This window comes from Ochotona curzoniae, unplaced genomic scaffold, assembly GCF_017591425.1.
Source record: "Ochotona curzoniae isolate NIBS_2020 unplaced genomic scaffold, NIBS_Ocur_1.0 scaffold_3890, whole genome shotgun sequence".
Classification (NCBI taxonomy): Eukaryota; Metazoa; Chordata; class Mammalia; order Lagomorpha; family Ochotonidae; genus Ochotona; species Ochotona curzoniae.
In genome coordinates, this window is record NW_024467115.1 from 33,442,249 (window position 1) to 33,465,522 (window position 23,274).

At 42.8% G+C, this 23,274-nt stretch overlaps 1 protein-coding gene across 1 annotated transcript in view; it reads right to left on the minus strand.

The window, feature by feature from the left end:
• Positions 1–228: 228 nt before the first annotated feature.
• NOX3 (NADPH oxidase 3) overlaps positions 229–23,274 on the minus strand; it is a 55,527-nt gene continuing 32,481 nt past the window's right edge. The window contains exons 11-13 of the mRNA XM_040965675.1: positions 13,231–13,377; positions 9,425–9,549; positions 229–355 (exon numbers count right to left, since the gene is read on the minus strand). Of these exons, the coding sequence (XP_040821609.1) occupies positions 229–355; positions 9,425–9,549; positions 13,231–13,377 (399 nt within the window). The remainder of the gene's footprint in view (positions 356–9,424; positions 9,550–13,230; positions 13,378–23,274) is intronic.

Sequence of the window (23,274 nt, forward strand, 5' to 3'; positions counted from 1 at the left end):
TTAAATTCAACTTCTGTGTTCATAAAGTTTTATTGGCACACCATCACTCCCACTAGGTAATGACTTTGTCTATGGCAATTACAATGGTATATTACAATGGCGGAGTTGAGAAGCTGGGATTGAACTATACAGTCCAGAAAACCTCAAATGACTTCCTTTTCCAGGAAACATTTCCTGACCTATATGATTGCAGCCCCTTACATTATGTTCTGCTTTTACCTGCAAAGACTAGAAGCCTTCCTTGTTGTAATAAAAATGTACACCCCTGGGGTCAGCAGATGAATATACCCGGCACATCCTTTGAAGTGTCTTGGAAAGAGCGCTGGGTCCACAGCAAAAGACGCCAATGCTGCTGCTACAGGGGGAGTGAGAACAGAAAGTGTTACTCGTTAGACTTGACAGAGGCCAGGCAGGGGTAGAGAATCAGGGAGTGGTTCTAAGATTGCTGACTTATTTGTCTGTGTCCTTTGTTTCTAAGATGCCCTTGGCTGGCACCTGCTCTTGCCGAGCTCTCCAGAGTTCTGTTATTGCCTTGAACAAGCAGACCAAGAAGTTGGAAGGCTGCAAAGGGCTTTGATGACTGTGACAGAGATGCCAGCTCCTGGGGCTTTGGCCGGTGGCTTTGATAAGCAACCTCTTGGATCCATGAGTGTAACATAGCTCCCTGTGAACAGAATCTGATCTCCACTATCTCATTTCTGTAGATCCTAGGACTTGGTATACTGTGGAGAAACAGCATCTGTCTGCTGAAGGAGTAGTAGGTGGTTGGGCTAACTGCTGTGCCTGTGTACTCCTGGCCAAGGCACCACACCTCAGTGTCTGCGTGTGTGAAACAAAGATGATAAACAACTACGTTGTCTATCTTCTCAAAACCAGAATGAGAGAACGCATTCCAGAAAGGTTTAAAAAGGGTTAGCTATTACTAATCCTCTGTTCCACCCTGCCTATTTTATAGGTAATAAAATTTATGCTAAATTAATTGCAACTTAATTTATTTCTCCAGTTGGAATTACTTGAAGGTTCAAAGAAAGCCAGAAGGAAGGGCTGTTGAAAGGACAAAGACATTGCCGAAAATGTAGTCATCAAGACACTATAATTTCTGCTCATGACATTTCAGAAAGCAGCATGGAAGCTTTTTGTATATCAGAACGCTTCCACGATAGCTCACCTCCCTGGCTCTGTTTGTATAACAACACCATGCTGATGTGGGGGTTCCGGGTGCCCTGGCGTTGTCACTCTCTATAGGGCTGTATAGACAGCATGTGTTTTAGGCTTTAGTCTTGGGTGCAACTAGTCTGTGCAGTGTTTTTCCCGTTTCTGGTGTCAGTTGGATGACTGACTCTGGTCGAGATCCGAAGCTGGGCAGATTGTGAAAATGCAGCTCTCCAGGCTTGACCCCCAGGATGCATGCTTAGCAAGGTGCTCTGGTGATGCTGAGGCAGGTTGTCCTGTTAGCAAGGTATAAGAAACACTTCCCCAGGGAAATTCATTAGTCCTTGGGACTAATTCCCTCTACAGCAGCCATTCCTTTAACCCTGACTCTTTTTGGGCAGTGTCCTGTAGCCTAGTTCAACTCCACAGCATTCACCTTGTGTCCTGATGATGTAATTGGGAACCATAATACCACACACAAGTCAATGTTTCGACCATAGTGGAAACCTAAGCAGTAAAGGCACTTATCAAATGGCTTCATTTATAAATGATAACCTGTTTAAAACGTACAAGCACTACTTTCAAAGATATTATTCCCATGACTATTTTTAAAGCTCTATTCCCAATGAAAAAGATGATTCAATAAGGCAATTTTAAGGTGTTTATTGAAATAAAAGGAGAGGGTTGTGAGAACTGTTGGTTCCACCACTTGGTGGCAGGTAGTCTTGGGCTTTTTCATTATCTTTGTAAAGCCCTTATTTCACCAGGAATAAAATGGGAGAGATGATTGAACCTGGCTCTGAGCAGAGCTGTGAGGATTAGACAAGATATTGCGGTTCAGCCTTTGACCCGTGTTTGTCACACCGTGAGCTTCCTGAGTGTGCACTGACATCAACATCCCCCCCAACAGGATGTCTGCCTGAGTCGGCCTGCCCCCTGTGGAACAGAAGATGGGTTCTGGGATGTTGACCCAGAGCTCAACAGAGATGACCTGGCATCAGTACTTCGTATTTCGAGCTCCAGATGAAACATTTGGAGTGAAGGATGGGTCAGGTAAGACTCGGTGGCGAGCAGTCACAGCTGTACTTTGTGTCTGAGGCCCAGAGGGATCCTAGCATCTATTTTCAAAGATGTCGTTGTGGATGGTGATGTTTTTCCATTACTGCAGATGTCACTACAAAGATTGCCCACTGCCCATGCCCAGCCAGCTAGGACTGCCCTTTGGTGTGCAGCCACGGTGTCTGTGCAGAGGCTGATGCTGCTTTTTGATGCTCTGCCTTTAAGAGTGCTTTTCAAAGGACTCTGATTGCTGGCTGCAGGTGCACCACTGGTGTCCCCAGCAGTTCACAACTCCCCTGCTTCTTTTGAAGTTGTGGCTATTACACAGCACAGCTAAGAACATGGTTTTCTGAACTCAGGGTCCATGACTGTCATAGTGATGTAATCTCCCCAAAGCCTCACAAAGACCATTCATTAGGTACTGTCTGCCCTGGCAGGAAGACTGGTGGCTCTCCAGCTCTGTGCACCTCACGGTCTGCTTCATGCCATTCTGCTATTCACCCTGCCTAGCCTGCTCTGAGTATAGACTGCTTGTCAGGTATTCATACTGTGAACCACAGAGCCGAGAATCTGTGCAAAGTGGATGGGTCAGGCACACATGTGGCAGCTTTTTCCTGTTTTTCTTTTTCTTTCTTTCTTTCTTTCTTTCTTTCTTTCTTTCTTTCTTTCTTTCTTTCTTTCTTTCTTTCTTTCTTTCTTTCTTTCTTTCTTTCTTTCTTTCTATAAGGCAACAGACAAGAGCTACAGAACCTTAATGGGGTTGGTAAAGAACAAAAAATTTCTACAAAATTTAATTAACAGCTATTACTCAGAATTTTTAAAAAGCAGATTCTCTGCATAAGAAGTATAAAAACATAAGGTGCAATTTATTCTTGAGTTTACAGCCTGCAAACGGCTGAGCTTGCAGCACACGTGAGGGGCTGGATCAGGGACAACATTACTGGCATTGATCAGTTGGGGCTGCTGACTTTGATGGGAGAAGGACACATTTTACACAGGTTGCAAAGATGGTTAAGTGGCCCTGCGGTATTTTAAACGCTGGTAAACAATACAGAAACGCCTCCTTCCCCCTGTATATTTGCTAAATAACTGTGGTGCTCTTCTTGGTGGGGTGGGTACATTTTTCAAAAACAGTTCAGCGATAACATGCATGAAAGACATCCCAAATATCACCCACCAGGAGATTTAAGCCCAGCAGATATACAGGAGTGTGGGTGCACCTGCCAGTAATCCCACCATCACACTGGATTCCCAGGTTCCACTGCTGTGAGCCTTTCTCGCTTTAAATTGTATGTTTGTTTTTATGTGTTGGCTTTTATGCTTCGTAAGTTATAACCCTGTCGGGGCAGACCCTAAACCCCATTTAAAAAAAAATCAAATTACTTTATACCCTGAGTGCATTCTGCAAATAAAATCGATAAACAGAAGCTTCCCGCGGATTTATGGAGCCTCAGATAGAGGGCAACGAGAACAGCACACTGTGTGCGGGACAACGGACACTGTTCCTGACGACCGTTAGACGTGCCTTCGTCTGATCCATCCCAGCATCATATTTTTGCACTCTCTTCTCTCCATTACCGTGATGGCCATTGTGCTGTTGGATGCTATCCTCACCCTATCTCCCAGGAGGGAGCAGTCTGCTTCAGGACTTTCCTTTGGGCCCCACTGACTCAGATGATGCTTAGGAGCTCTGGCTGTCTCCAGCATTGTACACCTGGAGACTCTGCTGTCCACTTCCCACCCACTCGGCCATCTGAGGCAGCCAGAACTGGCTGCATGGGACTCGGTTCTGGCTTCCTCACTCATCTCACCATCCTTTAACACTCCAGCTTGCTCGTGCATGAATAGTGTATAAGAAGACAGGGGAGAAAGAAAGACAACTGACAGTGTAGACTGGATCCAAAGTGGCAGAGCCATCTATTTTGTCAATTCTGTTTTGTCTATCACTCCAATAAAGGACGAAAACCCAAAGGTACTTCAAGAAGTTCACTTAAAATAGAATTCAAAGTTATTTCAAAAATGTTGGAATTCATACATAATTATCCTTGTGACACTCATTTTTTGGTGGACTTCATGAGAGTTCCTTGTACATGCAGTTTTATGTGTAAGTACCCAACTATTTTTGAATAAATAATAATTTGATCATCTCATCAAAGAAACTTTGCAGAGTCATAATAAATCCACTCTGTTCTCACCTCTCTTACTACTGCCTCTGCAGAGTAGTTGCAGCAATTTTTGCTGATTTTTTTTTCTTGCTGATAGCCAGAGAATTGAATGTTCTCTGATGGAACAGTACTATGTAAATATGCTGACAACATCCCTGCCATATGTTTATGTTTTTATTTTTCTCATGAAGCTATCATTTATCATGTGTTGGGTTTCCATGTCAGTCTATTTCTTTGAATATACTGAACATTTTAGTCATGTAATGAATGTTTAGGATATCCTATTAGATAAAGAGTACGCTATAATCAGTATGTTAATTTCTTTAAAATTTCATGTGAAAATGTTTTGCCCATATGCCTGGATAAATGAGAACTGAAGGCTGTGCACACAAGCAAATGCAGCTCCAGATGGACACATTTCCTGAATTTAGCATAGAGGTACTTTCACATTTCCGAAAACAGTGGATCATTTAAAATAAACTCATGCAATAGGACTAAGAGACTCCAAACACATGAGAAGTCACCATCTTTCTTCATCGTTGGGTTCGATAAACCTGCTCCAAGAAAAGGAGGTACTCTTCTATCAATGATTATTTTTTTCCCAATAAAATAAAAGTAACACTTCTGCTGAAGTTACACAAAGGGTCAACCAGTTAGTTTTAGGTCATTAATTAATAATGCAAAGTTTACACCTGAAATGCATGAAGTTAGTAACAACTAAGTTAGACAAAGGAAAGTGGAAGTATTTCCTGCGGTGTAAGATCAAGGACCAAAGGCTCACGGAAAGATCTCCTATTAAGCTAATTAAAAACAATCAACCCACAAATTTAGAAGGTCAAGTATATGCAAAATCTGTGTTTATAATAAATAGGTTGGTGTGACATTTATTGTCATTTTGTTTATCTTCTTGGGATTTATTTGGGGTTTTTTTTTGGGGGGACATTTGTCTAAAACTTGGGAACATATTTAGAAGGTTTAAAAAAAAACAGAAATGCAACTTACATGTTTGTAAAGACCTATTTCTATAGATTAAGAAAAAATAATGCTAACATATGTATTTAATTAACTTACACGGTTTTAATTGGGAAAATGATTTCCGTTGCTTTTGTTTTTAGCATTTTCTCTGTGTGTCTTGCTGAAGTAATATGCATTAATTGTCACATGAATGAGCTTTTCATATCTATCTACCTAGTATTCGTTGATGATCTTTAAAACCACACTTGTGTTTTGATATAATTATCAAAATTAATTACAAATAGAAACAAGAGAATCCATTTTCCTCTTTCCAGTCTTTGATCTGTTTTTAATTTTTCTTTCCTCTTCCCTATTTGTATTCATTTTGATGTCATCAATTTGTATCTCTATTACTGTTATTTTTGCAATTTTCTGGTTCCTTTAGTGCTTGAAATACTCGCTTTGATCTTCTCCCCTTCAAGCTTTATTTTTGGTGCTATTTTTCATGTTCTGTGAAAAAAAAAAAAAACCACTTTTGCCTCTCTTTCTTTTGTTCTTTTGATTTAACTGCTTCCTCTTGGAGCAGGGGCTAACTTGGGCTTTGAGTGAACAGGCAACTATTTTTCAAAGAGTAAGTCCGGAGAATCCTGAGCTCTGTGGTGATGAATAAAGAGGGTCAGGAGCCTCCTTCAAAGGCCTTTAGGGACAAAGATCCTTTTCTGAGGCCACTGACAGGTGCACCAACACCTCTGACCCATCTTCGCCAAGAAAGATATGAGCTAATGGCAGGACAGGCCTGTCTTGTAAGAGTAGCCAAGCAGGCTTGAGAACAAATATATCCTTGACATAATGAGGAAAAAACATACTGTTTATCTCTGTAATAACCATCTTGAGGAAAATTAATGTTACTTTGTCCTTTGTGCAGAACAATAATTGGATTGTGTGTTTCATTTCTATCTGGACAAAGGCCAGGATATTGAAATACTTCTTGATATTAGATTTTCTTGTTTAAAAATTAGATTTTATTGGCATTCTCTTTCCGAGATTTCTTCATTAAAAGCTTCATTAAACATAAATCTTCTTTTACACAGCAGAAAACAAAATTATTTTAAGGAGGTCATTTGAAAAGTCTTTTGGAGGGGTAGTGCTAAGCTTGTGACTGGTGACATGTCATTTCCCAGGGAGGTGGCATTCCAGGCATACATCCACAACCAACGTAGTCCGTATGTGTCTAGCATTCATTTAATTGAGGTCTGAAGCTTTAGCAAGCTGCTGTGTTCTACAGTCCAAGGGTATAACTAACATTTTTATTTTAAAAAATGGCGAGGGAGGCAGGTATTTGACCTGCTACTAAGACTCTACTAGGGACACGTGCGTCCCACAGTGAAGTCCTCAGGTTTGGTCTCTACCTCTGGCTCCTGATACCACTCTCCGGCTAACACAGTGATGGTTCAGTGAATGGGTTTCCAGGAATTCATGTGAGAGAGACCTGGATTGGGGTCCAGGCTTCTGGCTTCAGCCACAGCCCAGTGTGACTGCTGAAGCATTTTGGAAGTGAACAAGCAGACGGGAGCACAGACTGGTATCTCTGCTTCTCAAAACCAAAATCCCCTCCTTCCTCTCTCCCTTCCTTCCTCTCTCCCTCTCTCCCTCCCTCCCTTCCTTCCTTCCTTCTCCCCTCCCCTCCCCTCCCTTCCCTTCCCTTTTCCTCCCTCCCCTCCCCTCACTTCCCTTTTCCTCCCTCTCCTCCTCTCCTCTCCTCTCCTCTCCTCTCCTCTCCTCTCCTCTCCTCTCCTCTCCTCTCCTCTCCTCTCCTCTCCTCTCCTCTCCTCTCCTCTCCTCTCCTCTCCTCTCCTCTCCTCTCCTCTCCTCTCCTCTCCTCTCCTCTCCTCTCCTCTCCTCTCCTCTCCTCTCCTCTCCTCCCATCTGCTTTCCTTTCCTTCTTCTAAAATCTGGGGCTAGGTGGTAATGATGACAGTTGAATATTGGGGGGCCTCTTATATCCTGGAAAAGAGAAAGTCATCCGCCCAGGACACAGAGTTCGCCTAGTTACTCAAGCCTGCAGCTGGGTACAAAGCATGTTTCTGGACTTTGCTGTGATTATGGCTTCTGAACAGGAAAGAGCACACTCCACACAAGGACAACAGGGAAGCAGCAGTGATATAATTTTCCCAGCTTAAAACTGTTTCTATTCCTCGCAGCCTGCAAATGTTGGACCGGCTCACGTCCCTGCCCTGCATGACATCATTGTCTGGGCAGAGTTTGTGCAAGCCCGGTTGTGCCCTCGCTCTCCTGGCACTCTGTGTTTCTGGCTCATGGCTTTCTGAGGGAAAGGAGATAATGAAACGATTTGGTTTGAAAGGCCTTCCCCACTGGGCTGAAAAATTCATGTGCGACAAAAATGAACAAGTGAGGAGTGAGATGTCAATAAGGGACAGCCCTAACAGAGAATGGAACTGTGTGTAACTTAAAACCAAGCTCTGTGTGTCTGTGTCAAAATCTTGCAAAAGGGGAAAATTCACTCTGTGACTACTGAAAACAGAGTGTTAAACACTTATCAAAAAACATATGCCTTTTTTTTTCCAAAAGGAGAAAATAGGAACAAAAAGTGTAGTTGTCATATGTGAGCTTGTGATATTTTGCTTGTTTCTACCTGTAAGTTTTTCAAGCTGTTGATGGCATTATCTGCTGCATGCTGTGGACAGGAATCAGAGGAGTGAGACAGGAGGGGTGGTAACTGTCAGGACACTGAGGCAGGAGGGAGCTGAGAGGCCAGGGCTGTTTGCTGAGTTAGAGCCCAGTGGAACTGGATTCAGAGGGTTGGATGCATTGACCTTGGAGAGGAGCACAGCCCCAACTGGATTCCGGGCCACGTATCAGTTTGGACGCAAGGCAAGAAGGCAAGGTGACCAGATGGGTTTTAGAAGTACTGCTGGCAAAAGAAATCTCCAAGGCCAGTTACCACAGGTGAGAGCTCTTGTGGATAGCTGAGGCTGTGACCCATGGGGTAAAATAAAGACTATAAGATGCATTTGACTCCTCCAAATGCTGACGTCAGAAGTTGAGCTTTCCTTGGCTTCCAAGTTGGGAAGCTGTTACTCCCTGGCTGACTGCACAGCAGGAGGAGGTCCCCACAGCACTCCTTGAGTCTGCCTCCTCTCCAGGCTGTGGCAGGGTGGGGAGCGCTCAGGAGTCTGTGTCTTGTCACTGGACATTATAATCCTGGGGTCAGGGTTACTCAGGCTGGCTGCTGGGGCACAGGACATAGATCTGGCAGGAGTCTCAGAGAGCACAGGCTGGTTTAAGACAGAGTAACCCCACACAGAAGGAGGTAGCTGGCGTTGTAGGTTTATAAACTTTGGATGGCCACCTGGTCACTCCTACAAATGGCTCATTTGTGTTAATAAGAGAGAAAATGACAGAGTTCTGGTACAGAGTTATAAGGAAAAATTTAAGAAGGAGCAATCACATTGATTGAAAGAAAAAAAAAAAACGCCAGGAAAATAGTCTGTGGGGCAGAAAAAAAAAATGCTAGGGAACTACAAAAAGTTAACGAAGCATAACTTCTATGAAGGAACGTCACAGAGCAGAGGGAAGAGATGGTGTGGCCATGGAGAAATTCTCAGGGCTGGAAGATTGGCAACATTGTAGATTTAGCTTGCTGGTTCAACCGTGGCACAGGGGACAGGAAAAAGATCCGCGTATAAAAGACCTAAGTGGCAAGATTGTCAAGGTAGATATGAGTAAGCCGTAACTCCATAACCTTTAAAGAGAGACTCTATCTCCCTATGCTTCCACACTGTGGATTTTGAACTCTTCATCTGCTCTTCTGGTTGTCATGGACAGTGTCATGGCTCCAACTAATCCCTTGAACTCGTGACTGACGTTTGTCTGCCTACTTAGTCTCTCCACGAGCATGTGTAACAAGCATGTTCAACTAAATATGTCAAAAACTGAGCTCCTCTTAACCCAGTGTAGCATCATTTATCCCCGAGCAAGATGCACTATCCTGCAGATGAGCTTCCCATTTCAGCATCAACTTGGGTTTCCCTGGGGAGGCTCCCAGTGGGCAGAGAAAGAAGGACTCGCTTTACCTGGGGTGATTGTAGGCTATCTGCTTGAATTCGTTGTCCCAGTTAGGTCTCCCGTAGAAGGTTTTCTGCTTTAAGCCCGTAATCACATCAACATTTTCATCCCAATGTAAAGCTATGTGAATAGCCTAAAGGAAAATGTGATATCAGATGATATTTAGAAACAAAAAATAATATGCTTCTATAAATAAAGAATAAAGCAGTTATGCTCATTAGTAGATTTAGCACACTCCGTTTTTCTAAGCTAGGCTAGAAATGCTTATTATGGGCAGCCATCAGATGCTCTATTTTATGGCAAGTATACTACCTCAATAATTTTTGCATTGGAATGTGTCTCCTTATACATCGTTGGTATGCAATGGCATTAGCCTAGGAAAATATTTTCTTTGAATAGTTGAGAGTAATAAATCAGTATGGTTAGGAAAAAGCAACACTAAATGACTTGCTTACTTCTGATAAATTTCTTCCAAAATTAATCTTCACCTGCTGGGCCTATTCACTTAATAGTAAACCCTGAAGATTTAGGAAGGGCATGGCAAGATTAAAGTGCTGTGAGATGTCTGGAATGAACCTGCATCTTATAATCAGATCTGCCTGCTGGGTTTAAGCAGTCTGATGGACAGGTGTCCTTTAGTATTCACAGGCGATTCAATCTAGGATGGTCCCTTGCTTGTGTAACACTGCTGGTATGAAAGTCCAAAGATGCCCAGGTTTCTTATATAAATGGTGCAGTATTTGTTTTTTTTTTTTTAAAAGATTTATTTATTTATTTATTGGAAAGTCAGATATACAGAGAGAAGGAGAGATAGAGAGGAAGATCTTCCGTCCGATGATTCACTCCCCAAGTGCGTGCAATGGCCGGTGCTATGCTGATCCAAAGCCAGGATCCAGGAACTTCTTCCGGGTCTCCCACGCGGGTGCAGGGTCCCAAAGCTTTGGGCCATCCTGGACTGCTTTCCTAGGCCACAAGCAGGGAGCTGGATGGGAAGTGGAGTCACCAGGATTAGAACCGGTGCCCATATGAGATCCCGGGACGTTCAAGGCGAGGACCTAAGCCGCTAGGCCACGCCGCCGGGCCCAATGGTGTAGTATTTGTCTGTAACTCTGTACAGTCTTCTAAATAGTTCAGCTCATCTATTGATTATTTATAATACCTAATACGAAATAAATACTAAGATCTGGTATGCAATGTTACTTAGGGAATAACAGCAAGAAAGAAAAGCTTGTACATATTTAGTATGAATGGATTTTTCCTAAATATTTTGACCCACTATTGGTTGAATCTATGGATATTGATGCAAGACTGGTTGACTGTTTACTGTTAGATTTCAAGTTCTAACAGATAGGACATGATGGCCAGGTAGCAGGAGCATGGTTTGAACGTGGTACCCGATTGTTTGTTTTCAAATTAAGCAAATCCAAGCAACATGTAACTAAGTAGTGATGGTAAGAGCATGGACTATATTAATTTCTCATGATTCTCTTTTAATTTGATATGACTTGCTTAAGCCCATGATAAATCTGGTAGCTGCTACATTTTTGTCTCCTGGGACCTGTGCCCTAAGTTCACCTTTTGGCCCATGAGCAACCATGGAGCTCACATGTCTTAGTTCTTGCTGCTCAACTTGCTGTGATTTTTTAGTTTTCCTGATGCCACTAGTTTGGCAAATGACCCTGCTGGGCCCATTTTATATGCCGGATTCTTGTTAGCAGCCTGGCTTCCATGGCTTGTCTTCCCTGCAGTCTACAAAATCAGTTAAGGCTGTGGAAAGTCAGTAGAATATGGACTAGAATGGAAGTATCCTGACAGGAGTCCCAGAAGGATCAGCCCCCAGAGGATCAGGCCTACTACTGGGAAAGAGTTAGAGAAGAGGAGCACGTAAGAAGAGAGAGTGAGGCAAATGACAGAACGATGACAGGTCATGGATAGGGCAGTGGGAGCCAAGACTTGGTAGAATGAACAAATGGCATGATGGAGACACATCATGAGTAGTGCCAGTGCCAAAGGAAATGGTGCGTTTGGATGGTGGGTGGGAATCAGGTTGAGGAGGGTCTTAGGGTACTTGCTAATCTTCCGAAACAATGGGAGCAGGCCCTTCCCTTCTTAGCTTTTGTGGTGGTGCCACCAGTCGTCGATGTGGAATTATGTTTGTTCCATATTTCTCAACCCAATGTTCAATTAATCTGCAAACTCTGTTAATTTGCCCTTCACAATACCTCTCCCATCTGTCCCTTCTGTTCTTGTCATTTTGTCACTTTGAGGTTGTTGGATTCAGCTTAGCAATTGGTTATTTCTAAAAACAGACTCTTGATTCTTAAAATACTGACAGAATGCACCAATTATTTTTTTCCCTTAAATGTTGAGGTTAGTGATTTCATGCTTGAAATGTGAGCATCTAAAGAATTTCCAATATGTCATGGCAAAAATTTAAGGAGACATCTATTTTAATCTATTTGTATTTAGAAAAATATATATATATACTTTACAACATACACTTGGAAGTGACAGAGATGATGTTGTCACAAAATCAGCTTCACTGATGAGAATCTCAGTCTCACAACTCCCAGGTGACGAGGCTGCCTCGGCGGACACTCGGGAGCAATTTATTTTAAAAGTAGAAGAGCAGCATGGAGCTAGGAAGCATGAGACAAAAGCTGCATCTGTGCTGCGCCAACGTATCATCAGTCAAAAATCCCACTTGAATAAGGAAAATGTTTGTTTGAAAAACATAATTAACACTATATAATTCATTAAGATGTTTCAAGCCTACTTCCCAAGAAACCTACATTTCAGCTTATCCCAGAGGATTAAATATTTAAGGAGGACTGCAAATAAGACCATAAAAATTCATTAACCTATCGAATTTCAAGCAAAGTCTTATTCACTCGGCAGAAGCACTGAGTCAAATTATAAGGGTTCTCCGAAGAATTGGTGTATGTTTCTGTGGGGTGTGTGTGTGTGTAAGACAAACACACAGCGCATTCATTTGCCAATTTAGCAATAAAACAAATCTTGGCTCAAACACATACTTTCCTTAGACGTCTGAATCAGTGATAGTTCCTAAGAAAGTACTGGTTAGAATATGCATTTGGAAAGCTAGCAATCACTTCATAGCTAACTCGCATATCAGGGAAATCTGTATGGATTAAAATGCAATAGTCACTTTAATACTATCAACATGGAAATAGTGATGTAAGTCACATTTTAATATACATGATTTTGGAAACTTCAGCTTTAATATTTTAATAGCAGAATGCACTGAGGAGCCTGTTGGTCTTAGACAAATAAGCAAATGTGCACACCTCCTAAAAACATCTTCAGGAGAAGAAATTTCTGGATTAATGATGTATTCATAATTATCTTCTCTAGGCACTCACATACTTTACAATATAAAATGTCAAGTGCAAACTCCTAGGGATCTGTTCTGTTTAAGTCAGAAGAGCTCAAAGTGTAGGATTAAATCCAATCCACCACTCATCAGCGTGATACACCCAATCAATAATGATTGTTCAAAATCACTCTTAAAGTGACAGATGCAATTTTATTTGGGACTTCCAACCTCAAGTTGTGTCCTGTTCATATTCACTCTCTTTTGTATTCCTCAACGAGTCCATTTTACATTCTTGTCTTGCTATACTCCACCCAGTTCTTCCTAATTTGTTTTTGCTTTATTTCATTTTATTTTTAAGGACACAAAAATAATTCTTTTAAGCCACTGGACTTGGAAGCCACTGCTTTTGCAAGTCATTACTCTTGTGCTATTAAGCAAATCAAGTAATAAGGTTCCATCTCAGAGTTTTTTCAATACCTGGTCTTCATCCCAGCTAGTAAGAAATATATGGTAACTCAGAAAGTGGATTTTCCCTTGTTCACTCATCTGTGTTTCCAGGGAGAGTAGGAGATCAGCAAACCACTCAAATGCCCTTGAATCCCGGCAGATCCAGTAGAAATACACCTGTCAGGAGGCAAGACAAGAGAACGGGTTGGTCCCACTTTTCATAATGGGCTGATAATCGCAGTCTACTTCATCTCCATTAAATTATTTCAGCCCAAATGGGCACTTTTGCAAAATAACATGCTTGTCTCTGCCAGTGAACAGTCACACTGTGATTTCTTTTGGAAAAAAAAAAAAGTACACATTGTGTTTTAAAAAGCCCGGAGTGAATTCAGAGTCAGGAGCCTGTGGGCTTTGCCAGCTCCTCTGGCGGAGGATCAACTTGCTACGTATCTGGCTGTGCTTCCTCAGAACAAGATTAATAACCATAACTAGCTGTGCCTTTGACTGCTCCCAACGGGGGATCAACGGTTAGACCAACCCCCTTCATCGTTACTTACGACCTAAGCTCAGGATTTGAACTCTTTGCCCCAGAGACCCCACAGGCTTGGGCACTAATCCACTTTACCAGCCTTGGCCGCTGGAGAGTGGAGATTATGGTAATTGCAGAATCAAGACACATAGGCCAGAAATTTCCTCTCAGCCAGACAGATCAGTGTCCAGGAAGGTGGAGCTGTGTCTGTATGTCAACCACTAGGATGAAATAATGTCTGGGGAAGAATTTTTCAAAAACTCTGTGTTGAGCAAATGGCATGGGGCAAGATGTGGCATGAATTTGGTAAAATAAAGGTTTTTTTGGGGGCTTTGAGATTCAGATAATTTTGACTTGAAATAACCACAGGAGACAAATCTATTAAATTCCAGCTTTTTCTCACACTCCTACCTGCCGGTACCAAGGTTTGCATCTTCCCACCTGTTCCCCAAAGATGCATAAGGATGACTTCCTGATGGGGCTGCTCTGGACTCTGCACCTGCCTGGTGTGTCCCCGGCTGGAAGCACCTCCTCTAAAGAGGAGAATTCGCTGCTGTCAGCCTGCAAACTCCCAGTCCTACATTCAAAGCCAGAGATGAGATTCAATTCATAAATCAACTTCATGAGGGAAACAAAAGTTGCAGCCTTTAGCTCATGGCTAAATATCTTGGCTATTCAGATTTCTGCAAGAGCTTATAGTATTGTCAGTGAGGAAAAGCAAAGCTTTTGTCCAAAGAATTACAGTCTGCATAGTTGCTGGACAGTTGCTTTTTGGATGGGCATGCAAGACATTAATCTCAGCACAACTTGCCCTCAGTCCCTAAGTAGGCTAACCAAGCCCCAACTCAGCCCCCAAGAAAAGGAAAGTGTCTCTGAAGCAGGAAGCAAGCCTTTGGCTCAGAACCCAAGAGTAGAAAGTTACATTGCAACAAAGCATACTGAAGTCTTAAGATTGTACATGCGGAGACTGCTTTGCTCCAGGTTCTGATAAACAGGAGTACAGGGACCCTGGAAAGAGGGAGGCTGAGCAGTGAGTGTGGAGGGAGCAGGAGGAGGTGAACGAAGAGGGAAGGCCATGGAGGCCCACATATTGTAGGGCTTTGCAGAGAAGTTTCCTTGGAGTCAACTGGAGCAGTGAGGGCTGTGGAGCTGGGTGTGCTATCACCAGAGACCTGTGGGACAGTCTTGCTGGCTGTCAGGTTGGCACTGAATATGTTCTCCCTTGGCACCTGGGCTAGCACCTGTTTGCTTTCACACTGACTTGCTGTGCTTCTGGTGGAAATGGAAAGGCTCCTGGCTGGATTCAAGGAGTACTGTGCCTCCTTCCTCACTTGGGCAGGTGGTTTTATCTCATGGCATTAGGGATGGCATTTGGCATACAGCAAACATCACTGATTTCTTCTTTATGATTTCTCTAGGAGCAAGCCTAAAATGTATTAATCTATAAATAATAAGCCACGAATTTTGCTCTTTTAAAAGAAAAGAAACAAGTTTTATTTTCAGTTTTGATTATCCTTGCTTGAGAAATGCCCACATCTTAGCGCCCTCCCCATGCTGCTCTCTCTAATAAAAATTGTTCCTGTCCTCACTTTCTTGTGGTTTAGCTGTATGTCAGCATTCCCAGGGCTTGCCAAGCCTTTTATGCTTTAATTTTTTTAAACTGCCTTGTAATGGCTCTGTGAGTGTTTCCCTCTGTAGTTGACTTCCAGGGAACATGGGGTGGCTTCGGTGTCCAACATTGTGCAGGGGAGATGGAAGGCTCTGGAGAAAGGCTTCAGGCAGAGCAAGGAGCAGAAGAGGCTGTGAACAGCAGAATGGGTTTCACCTGGATTGTCTTTCCTTTTTGAATGGTCCAGCCACACTCATCATGAAGGGACACCAGAGTTCCAACTCTGCATTTCGCCCAGGACAAAGCACCTGGTCAACGGGAGAACAGGTCTCCCAAACAACAGGCTGGAAGTCTGTGATCCTTGCTTTCTGTCACTCACCCCCTTCCATAACCTCTAAAAATAAAACAACCCTAAAATCAGAGTAAAGGCTGGCTCTCAGAATTCTGTTGCTGTTATCAGAAATGAATGAACACATCTGGGTGCATTCGCTCATGGAGGACCTGGGTGCAAGCCATACTGATAATGTGCTTTCTCCCACATCCCATGCCACTTCCATGGTTCCAGAAGCCTGGGTTTCTTTAAGAACACATCAACAGCACTTGTACACCAGGCCAACGTTGTCTGGGGCCGGTGAGAAATGGTCATGTACAGATTTTTGATAAATGATCCCTGAGTATGTTGTATGAAGCCCTACCAGGGCTGGTAGTTTGTCTCAGAAGCTCTCTTCAGCATTTCCTAACTGTAGCTACATTTTCTGAGAGGAGAACTTAGCAAAGGCGGAAGTTGCTGTCTGCTGACAGTTTGGAAATTCACATTCTAAGATCTGGTGAGGCTACAGGATTGCAGACACAGGGAGCATGCTCCTCCTCCCGCCCTCCCCCGTGTGTAGTCCCTCCTCATAGAGCCATCAGGATGTGATCCTGGGGCTCCATGCTTGTAACCTGGTTGGATCTGATTACTTCCCCAAAGTCCCACCTTCAGACACTGTAATTGTATCAAATCTCCACTTGAATCCATCAAACATGAACAGCACTCCATTTAGTGTTAGTCTAAGTCTTTGAGTGTGAGGAGTCATATGACTCTGTTAAATCAGTGCAGAAGCCCATGTGACAGCCTGGCATAGATGCCCACAACACAAAGGGCATTTCCACCAATATCATTTGTATTCTTTAGAACCGAAGTTGATTCCCTGAGAATGACTGGGAAATATGTACCTGTTTATTTATTCATGGCCCCAGATCCATCGTGGGCAGGTTATGTGGAAGCAGGGAGATGTTTAGTGCAGCACTTAGGGCATGACAGCAGATGCTCAGAAGATGTTAGCTGTTGCTGTTACTGTCCTCATTACTGCTCGCAGGTGCATGAGAATGGGTGCAGTGTACTCACATCAGAGCCGCGAGGGCCATTTGCCTGGCATAGTCTGGTCTCTCTGGCACCCGGATACAGTGATCTTTGAGAAGAGTGGCCACAGTTCATCTCCAGCATCGCTATTAGAACTGGGCTTTCAGGGTAGACTGTGATGAATCAGGCCTTCCCAGAGAGACCCCCTCACCAGGGCAACCACAGCCTGGTGACTCCATCTATGTCAGATCCACGTGGACGCCTTTGTCCAAGTGCTGCCTTCCCAGCTGCCTCCCCGACCAGGAAATGGCCAGTGGGCGGCACAGTGACCAGCCTCCTGGGCAGCACCCCAGGTGAGGCAGAGGCCCCAGATGGTCAGAGCAAAGAACACCCTGCCCAGTGAATCCTGACTGTCCTCTACAAAGAGCTTTCTGTTCTGAGAAGATGCAGTCTGTGATGGGTATTGAGAAAGCATGCTGCCCCCTCTGAGGACGGCGCCCCTTGGCCTGGATTCCATTTTGCTGTTGTCACAGCAGTTGCAGACAAACATAATAGAATGCAAGGAGATATACACAAGAAATGTCCTTCTGATGTGCAAACCTTCCAGTTGTAAAGTGATAATATTACAGAATACGTTTCTGGCTGATCATTGTAAAACCCAGACAGGCCTTGGCCAACTGTGTTTTGTTCGCAAGTCTTTTCCTTAAAGGCACAGTAACTATTTCCTCACATCAATGCTGGTCTTCCCTGAAGCCTACAACTGACATTTTAAAAATGTTTCTCTTTGCAATAATTGCAGTAAATCATACTTGTTGGATAACTGACACATTCATTAATAATATGATAGTTAAGTAAATGACGGGCCAGCTAAACTGTGAAATACCCTGGAAGCACCAAATAAAATGAAATAGATCATCAAGTGTTGACCATAAATTTGCCAATAGGAAACAGAATACATAACTATGGATATTGTATATTATAATGGAAAACAAAGGCAAGAAGTAAAGCAGCCAGGACACAGACCGGGATGCTGGCACCGTAGGTGGAGGATTAGCTTGGTATATCAATATCTTTGTCCCTGGTATTTTATCCTAAGTACTTACTTTATGAAAAGGCAGAGAGACCAAGTGAACCCACAACAGCCAAGTCTGGCTCATCTGGAAACCAGGAGCTGGGAATTCAATCTGAGTCTCCCACGTGGGCGGCAGGAATCCAGCCATTTAGGCCAGCACCTGTTGCCTAGCAGCATGTGCATCAGCAGAAGGCTGTATCAGAAAGACAGCCAGGACTTGAACCCGTGTATTCTGATACGAGCTGGAGGCATTTGCTGTGTCAAATGCTCAACCCTTAATTTATCTTTTGATTTACTTTCCAAGAACTTTTTTGAAGTCCCTTGCTATCATGAAGCTTTCTAGAGTGTGTGGGAATGGAATGGCATGCGACCCACTCAAGTGTTGGCAAGATCATGGCGAGCAAAAGTGGTGGAGGTGGTTGGTGTGAGACAGGATGTGATAAAGGGAGATTTTGGATGGTGCATTTCATTTTTTAACCTTGTACGGAAGGCGATAGTCAGGCTTGGCCTGTGTGTGGTATAAACCAAGATATTAAAAAAAAAAATCAACACTGCCCCTCCCCCCAGAGGGATAGGAAGGGCTGGTGGGCTGCTGAACTCGTCCAAGGCAGCCTTGTGAGAGGGGGTAGAGAGCAGGGCTTCCCACTCCCCAGCTCCATCAATTATAGCTCTCAGAGGTTACAGAGGGGATCAATTCTGGGAGTAGCCAGGACTCCAGTGTAAGCGAGAGAGAAAGCAAATAATTTCTCAAACTAAACAGATGAAATTAAATGCATTTTTCATTCATTAGAATTAGAGCAAGCCCTCCTTTCTTTTATTAATATATTCAAGTAGAGTATGGATTTCTGTCTCTCTTGGCCCCCTTTTCCCTGTTCCCATTGGCCCGTGCTGTCTTTTTATTTGAATTATCTGTTTATTATATTAGGTTAGGAACCCAAAGGCCATTTTGCATGGGACAAACTATAAATACCCATTATCACAGTTATCTATTATGGAGCTGATGAAGCAAGACAAGTTATGAAGAAATGGGATTAGCTCCATGTGTCTATAATCTATTTTATTGTAGTCTGAAGATTACATACGCAGTTAGGAAAAAGAACTGAGTCTTGCCATCAGCGGTTCTCCCCGTCCCATGTACACAGCCATGATGTGAAGGAAAACGAAAGTGTGTAAGGCAATCTATTGATGTCAGCAGTCTTCTCCCTCCCTCCCCACTCATACACACCAATTTCATTCATCATTTTGACAGTTTGCACAAGCAAACTGTCCTAATTTTTTTCAAGGGCTCTTTTCACAAATTGAGTCTGATGTAGAATTCATCAGCTCCTCCAGGCAGGAGCGGGAGGCCTTGCTGCTACACGGTGTTGGTGTGCCTCCACTCTCGGCCATATTGGAGCAGAGATTTCTCAGCACCCCCCTCCCTTCCTGGTCCCATGAGGGCGGGAGACCGGCCTCTGCCTGCAGCCTAGTGAAGGCTGGCCTGTGCTTCTGTATCCCTTTGCGGTAGCACAACCTTTTCCTATTTTCTTCATAGTAAGTCATTATTAAACTTGCCTTCAGGAGGCGTCTTCTGCCCCTATTTCTTCCTACCTCTCCCCACACTTCATAGAGTTTAAAAAAAAAAAAAAGCTAGCTTGAAACGAAGAGCTTTTAAAACATCAGCTTCAAATAGAAAGTGCTACTTCTGATCCCAAGCAAGCAGCTGGTGTCTCATTGGTGACGTTCTTCAATTTGACTTAAGAAGTTTTCTAAAATAAAGAGGCAGAGGAAAGGAGTAAAGAAGACAGAGTTTGCAAAAGAACAACCTTGAAAACTCAGGTGGTGCAAATTTTTAAAATGTACGCCTGTAAACATTGATACTTCCATGCCAGATAGTATTTTACATGCGGAGGAGAAAAATCCCACTAAATTGAAATGAACTATTTAAACTTAAAATTCTAGCTCTGTGTCAACTTTACCTTCATTTTATTTCTTTTGATAGATACATCTTGGAAACTATAGTCCAGATCTGAAATTGATAAGATGCTGTTATCAATTTTTCTGCAATACATTCAAAGTTATATAGATGCTGAGAGTTTAGTGGCAGGAGCGGTACTGATATCTCAAGAGCAGGTGGGTGGTCCTGACACATGTGGTGAGATGCATAAGCCGAACGATAGCTGTACTCACACGAGCATCAAGCAGCCTCGATGGAGGCTTCCTCCACTTTGGCTCTCGCATGCAGCTATGGGATCTTATGTACAACTCTCTATCAAAGTTTTCAGTAGCGTGGAAACCCCACTTGTTTCATAAAAGAACTTCACAGTGGAAATCTGAAATGTGCATGCACATCCCGACTTGGTCGCCAAACAGCTGGGTGACTAAGTCACTGCCCACTTGAAATAAAGATGGCAGTTTTCATTGCCATGTGCAGCAGTGGGAGAGGAAGGCTTCAGGGGATTCTGTGATTTTACACTTTTAGCTTTCTGTCTCCCACATATCATTACCACCACCTTTATTTTCCATGGAAACACATCCTAATATTCCCTCAAATATTTGTTAAGTTATGAAAATAGTCTTGTTTATTTTTTAGAATCCAACTCTGTGATTTCACATACTCTTTTTTTTCTTTTTGGAATGGAGACCACCAATGTCTCTGTTTTACTGCTTTATGGCAACTGGCTACACCACATGTTCTGTCTTACAAGTGAAAGCTAAAGTTAAAAAAAAGAGAGAAGTTTCTGTATATGTTGGGATTGCTGCATATTTGGTTTTGTAAAACTTTCTTTTATATCTGTCAAACTTTGGGTTAAGGATATTATACTTCTGTAGTTTTAATGATACGTGATTATTTTATAATTTACCGTTTGTGGATGAAATGGAATGATGGGAGGGATAGGATAGAGAGGGGAGAAGGGATGTCACTGTGTCCTTAGAAGTATATCTGTCCAGATCCTTCCGCACAGGATCTGATGTCATCAGAATAACAGCCGGGAGACCTGAGCGGTCCTCAGAAACAGAAGAACAGTCAACTTCCTTCAGGATTCGGGAGGGGAACTTTCTCTGGTCCTTACTTAGTTCCAACTTTGGATCCCCATCCTCTCTTGCAATGACCATCAGGGTCATGCTGGAGGCCTCCCCACAAAAAATTAAATCAGATAGACAGGGAACAACAAAGAAAGCTTAGAACTAGACAGGAAACGATCAGCTTGGACTCACATATACCTTACTAGGTAGGACACTACCTTATTCCTCACTAAGGTAGTGAAGATTTCTCTGCACACCCATCCTAAAACTGTTCTGTGCCTCAGTTGTTAACATATACCTTGTTAGAGTTATAAGCCTGTTTGGACTATCCTAAAATTCACCAAGTTCAGTAAAAATTATGCTTCAATATTATAAACTGCTAAATATAAAAATGAAAATAGACACGAGACAGCCAAATAGTACCCTATAACCATTTTAAGGTTTATAGCAGCCAGTTGTGTATAAACTAAAATGGAGATGTCAATGAAGTAGTTATAGGATGTGGTTCAGAACTTGCATTTTCTAACATATTGGTCATTCAATACCATGTGAATTAACTTCATGATGTTGTAAATTGTTGTTGAAGTTGTGTAGTGGCTTTTCATTGGAAGGGATGACATTCTGCCAGCTCTACTTTCAGACCAGGGATGGTCTCCTTGAGAAACTGTTGAATTTATCTGAACAGTAAGATGCTGGACTCTATGCATGGTCCATGCTTACAATGAAGGAATCATGACTGGAATATGAACTACACAACTGTAACAATGTGGAGGAATCCACCATGGGGGGAGGGTGTGGGGAGGGGTTGGGGGAATCCCAGAGCCTATGAAACTGTGTCATAAAATGAAATTAAATTAAAGAAAAAATGAATCTAATATTTTAAATATTAATTAAGTGAATTTTTATAAATAAAATATAAGCTTAATGAAAAAGTTATAGAATTTTATGTGTAGCTTCTGTATAATATACATTTTTCTTCTTTTTGTTTTATTATTTTTATCGTTTTGTGATACAGTTCCATATTCCCTGGGATTTCCCTTACCCCATTCCCCAATTCCCCCCACCTCTGAGTTCCTCTATAATATGCACTTGCCATGAGCTTTTGGAAGACTCTTAGATACACACAGAGATTTCCTAATGTGCAATGATTTAGCTTCTGGTTTCTTGACTTTACTAAGGGTTTATGGACTATTCAGTGGATTTATGATTTAGGATATTTTTGACTTCCACTGTGTTTCTTAGGAAATAACCTCACCCATTTTAAGTTGAGGAGCATCTGTTTGAGTATTGTAATTAGGAAGGGATTCCAAAAAGCCAAGTTCAGGGAGCTCAGTGTGCTGAAGGAAAACAAGACACTCTGCAGGAGTATCAGATGGGAAAGAAGACACAGAGCAGAGGAGAGTGAGACGGCTGACACACAGTTGGTAATGAATAAATGCTGGTTGAATGAATGAATGGCACTGGGATGTACTGTCCACATCGTCTCCCTGCAAAGACTGGCGGGACCCTGCGATGGGACAGACACAGTGAGGCATGACGCCTTTCTCTTCCCGAGTTTCAAAGAGCCTGGGGAACTGAGAAAACATCCCTAAGCAGAGCAAAGCTTTCCAGTGGGGCCCAAGCATGCACACCAGGAGCCGTGTTACTTGTTTCATGAAACACACTGTGGTGTAGATGGAAACAGATGAGAGCTGGCACCAGGACAAGCTAGTTTTGAAGCCTCCTTCTAATACTTATTGACCCTGTGTGTTTTAGGTTACCGACTAATAAAAATGAGGATATTGCTTAAGCGAATGGATTTTGATGTTACTTCCAGAAGCTTTGTGATCTAACTTCCATTTTCCAATCTGTAAAATGGGAAGGAAAGTGGGAGAAATATGTTCAAAAGATGCTGTCAAATAGCAATTGATAAAAGCCTAGTTCTTCTCTGCTGGGCAGTCAACACTTAGTAAGTCTGGGCTAGTTGTAGTCCAGTAATATATTTGCATCTTTGGCAGATATAATTAATTTTTATATCACTGCAAACATTGTAATCCTGGGTTCCCACCTTTTTACTTGTCTTATTTGTTATTAAGATTCTCTGCTGGCTACTGATCTTTTATTCCTTCATTGTGCAGAAGAGGTGAACGGCTGCATCGAAGGTGGCACTGCAGCGAGGGGAGGGTCCGGAGGAGTCTGTCACTGGTGAGGGGAGAATCCAGGCGCAATTTTCCAAGTGTGAACCCCATGGTCTTCCCACAGTGTCGCAGTAGGACTGCAGCATGTTCACCACATATTGTTCATGTCATAGGATGAGCCACATGAACCTGGGTGGGAACCCTGATTCTGCCTTTTATAACTCTGTCAGATTCAGGGAAAATCGCTTCTAGTTTCTTCTGGCAAATAGCATTTGTATTGTTTGCTTTGCAAGACTGTAGTCCAGTAACGTTTTCATCTACCGAACTCCTGGCTCCCAGCTTCAGACCAGTCTAGCTCTTCCGTTTTGCGTAGTGAATCAGAGACAGAGGAAGACACAG